Below are 2798 nucleotides of genomic sequence, written 5' to 3' on the forward strand. Positions count from 1 at the left end.
GGCTCTTCTGGGTGAAATGATAATCAGTGATCTTTTTCAGTACAAAAAGGGCACTCCAGAAAGGGGTCAATTATGGGATTCTATTGCTGGTAATTTAAATGCAATGGATTACCCAAAGTTTAAAGTTGCAAAACGGTCATGTCGCGATCGTTGGACACTGTTACGCACAAAGTATAAAAGAAGGATGTCAGAAGAAATCCAAGCAACTGGAATAGATGCTGAGGTTGGAGAACTTGATGAGATCATGAAAGATCTTATTGGAAAAGAAGATGCTGCTATTGACAGTGATAAAGAAGGAAAGAAGAAAGCTGAAGCTGATAAAAAGGCAGCAGAAGAAATACGGATTAAGGCTATGGAACGGTTTGGAAAAACCAGCAAAAGAGGTGGAGAGGATGGAGAGGAAGGAGCCAAAAAGAAAAAAAAGGAGAAGTGGCAGTGATGCAGTAGAATTTCTCAGAGAAAAAGCAAAGTTAGAACATTCTCTGAGAGAGGAAGAGCTACAGTTAAGGAAAAATCAACAAAGCCAAACACTGTTGATATTACAGCAACAACAGCAGATGAATCAAGCATTGCTCACCCTCATGGAAAAAATGTTGCCTAAAGAGAGGAATTAACTGTTAATTACTGTAACTCAATTTGTTGTTGTCAGCCAATGGTGTCTTTTTGAATGGCACTTTACAGAGAGAGATTTGAATTTATGTTCATTAACTTTCATAGGACAATGGCATTTATGAAAGAAATGTTTACATTTTCATGTTATAATCATTTGAATTTGCTTATTATGATAAATGCCTCTTGGAAACTTTGGTGGCTTCTCATTCATGCAGAAGCTGGTACGAAAAAAGACAAATAAGGCTTAAACATTTTGTTGTTAATTTATTGGTTAAAATTGTTGGACTGTACATGTTGAATATATGTTTATAACAAGTGTCTGAAATTTTGTGCCTCACAAACTCTGCTACACCCAACAACCCTTGACCATGATAGGTTTATATGCATTTTTTTTAAATCAGCTGATTGGGAGGGGCTGCTCCTCAGATTTCAAAAGGTAATGTCCAAGTTATTGCATACCATAACTGTTTCAAATTATAAAATTTCATAAGAAGATAAAGTTCTCTTTTCTTCAACACATCAGCTATGCAAAATAGTCTTGCAGGGTGGGAGGCTCAAGGTCAAAAAACGTTGCAGTATTGTTGCCATACAAGCAACTCAAAGCATTTTGCAGAAGTGCACAAACAATGTACATCTTTCCAATGCTGCTCATTCCTATCTTGAGATTCTTTTTAAAATCCATGAACTTGAAATATTCTATGATATCTCCAAATAACCACTCTACAGACATCCTTACTGAACTCATTGAACTGTTGTATGCTTCCATCAAGGGAGTAAGGTGGGGGTTCCGGAATGGCCCCTGAAGATGGACTCATAGGGGGTAAGCAGGGTCGCCATACAAACACATCGGTAGCCCTGTTGCTGAGTAGGCATAGGCTTCCAGGTTGTGAAGTAGCCCAGAATCAAGCAACATCCCTGCATCATGCCTCCTACCCTCTAAAGTAAAGAAAAACAAAGTAATAAACTTAAGGTACTTACTATATAGTTCAACCTATAGCTTCCTAATTTTAATATACAGCAACAGAAGTGATAGTAGTGATCTTTTGTTCTTACATTTGCTCCAAACTTCTAAGATCAAGCAGTACTTTTTATATACTGCCATATATAGGCAAATGACTTTTCATTAAATTTTAGCCGTGCCCTTTAAAAACTGCATCAGGTTATTCAAATCAATGCTACCCCTATTTTTGCAAACAGTATTAAAGTAATATTGTTCAATGGCACTTACCCACAGGGCCAAACATATTGGCAATGAGCCCATTAGGTATGGCAACCGACTGAAACTTGAGAGCATGTACTCTCTTGTGCCCATTGTAAACGATTCTCTGCATATCTCCTGGTTTGGAGATCGGTCGTACGGTACCATCAACAAAGCCAAAACAGTTGTCTAGAGCTGCTCCTTTTTCTGTGATGACAGTGGCATATTGTTCAAGCAATCTGGGATTCAGTATAGTGTCATTCCACTGAATGATTCGGTGGCCATGTGCATCATAGATAAAATCCATGACTCGGTTCGTTATCATGCACAGTTCAGGAACAGGTCTTCCAAAACGCGCGATCATATCGCTGTAACGACAAGGATAAGCTAACCGTTTTAGTAGCATACACAGTCCTTCCATTCCATCGCATATAGTCCTCTGTGGGCATTTGAAAGTGGGTGGAATCCCGAGTACTTCTCTTAGTGTAGGAAGATCTCTTTTCTCTACGCGAAATTCTGCTTTGCATTCGGCTTCATCTATGTTTTCGAGGTCGAACGGACCATAACTGTCCCAAGGAAAATCTGGGTTGCTTGACTGATTGTTTTCCCATAAGACGAGAAATTCATCATCCGAAAGTAAATTTTCAGCATAACACAGCAGTGTTAATTCTCTTGTTTCTTTAAAAGAAGTCATTTTTTTCTTTGGAAAGCCACTCCGTCGCCGTCTGAATGAACTTGCCGCTTAAACAGTTGAATTTGGCGGGAGGTGACGGCTACATCGGTCCCAGCTTCCCTCTGCCACTCCAGTCGCCGTCGCCCCGAAAACTTCCGTTGCTTAAGTTCCCTATTACGAAGGCAACGGGAGCCATTAAATGGCTGGTCAAGGAGTACACAGGACAAAACGTTGCCCCGGTGGGTTGTAAATACCCCTCCACAATTGCGGTTGAAGACGCGTTAAGCATCGACAGTCCACTGTGGAGTGTACTAA

The 2798-nt window shown here is 40.0% G+C and overlaps 1 protein-coding gene across 1 annotated transcript; it reads right to left on the bottom strand.

Annotated features, from left to right (window-relative positions):
- Window positions 1–761: 761 nt before the first annotated feature.
- LOC131785030 (uncharacterized) lies at window positions 762–2504 on the bottom strand. Its single transcript, XM_059101873.2, has 2 exons — window positions 1841–2504; window positions 762–1548 (listed from the first exon to the last, which is right to left on the bottom strand). The coding sequence occupies exons 1-2, from the start codon at window positions 2502–2504 to the stop codon at window positions 1424–1426; spliced, it is 789 nt and encodes a 262-aa protein (XP_058957856.2). The 3' UTR covers window positions 762–1423.
- Window positions 2505–2798: the final 294 nt, after the last annotated feature.

The sequence above is a fragment of the Pocillopora verrucosa genome, chromosome 11 (assembly GCF_036669915.1).
Source record: "Pocillopora verrucosa isolate sample1 chromosome 11, ASM3666991v2, whole genome shotgun sequence".
Taxonomy (NCBI): Eukaryota; Metazoa; Cnidaria; class Anthozoa; order Scleractinia; family Pocilloporidae; genus Pocillopora; species Pocillopora verrucosa.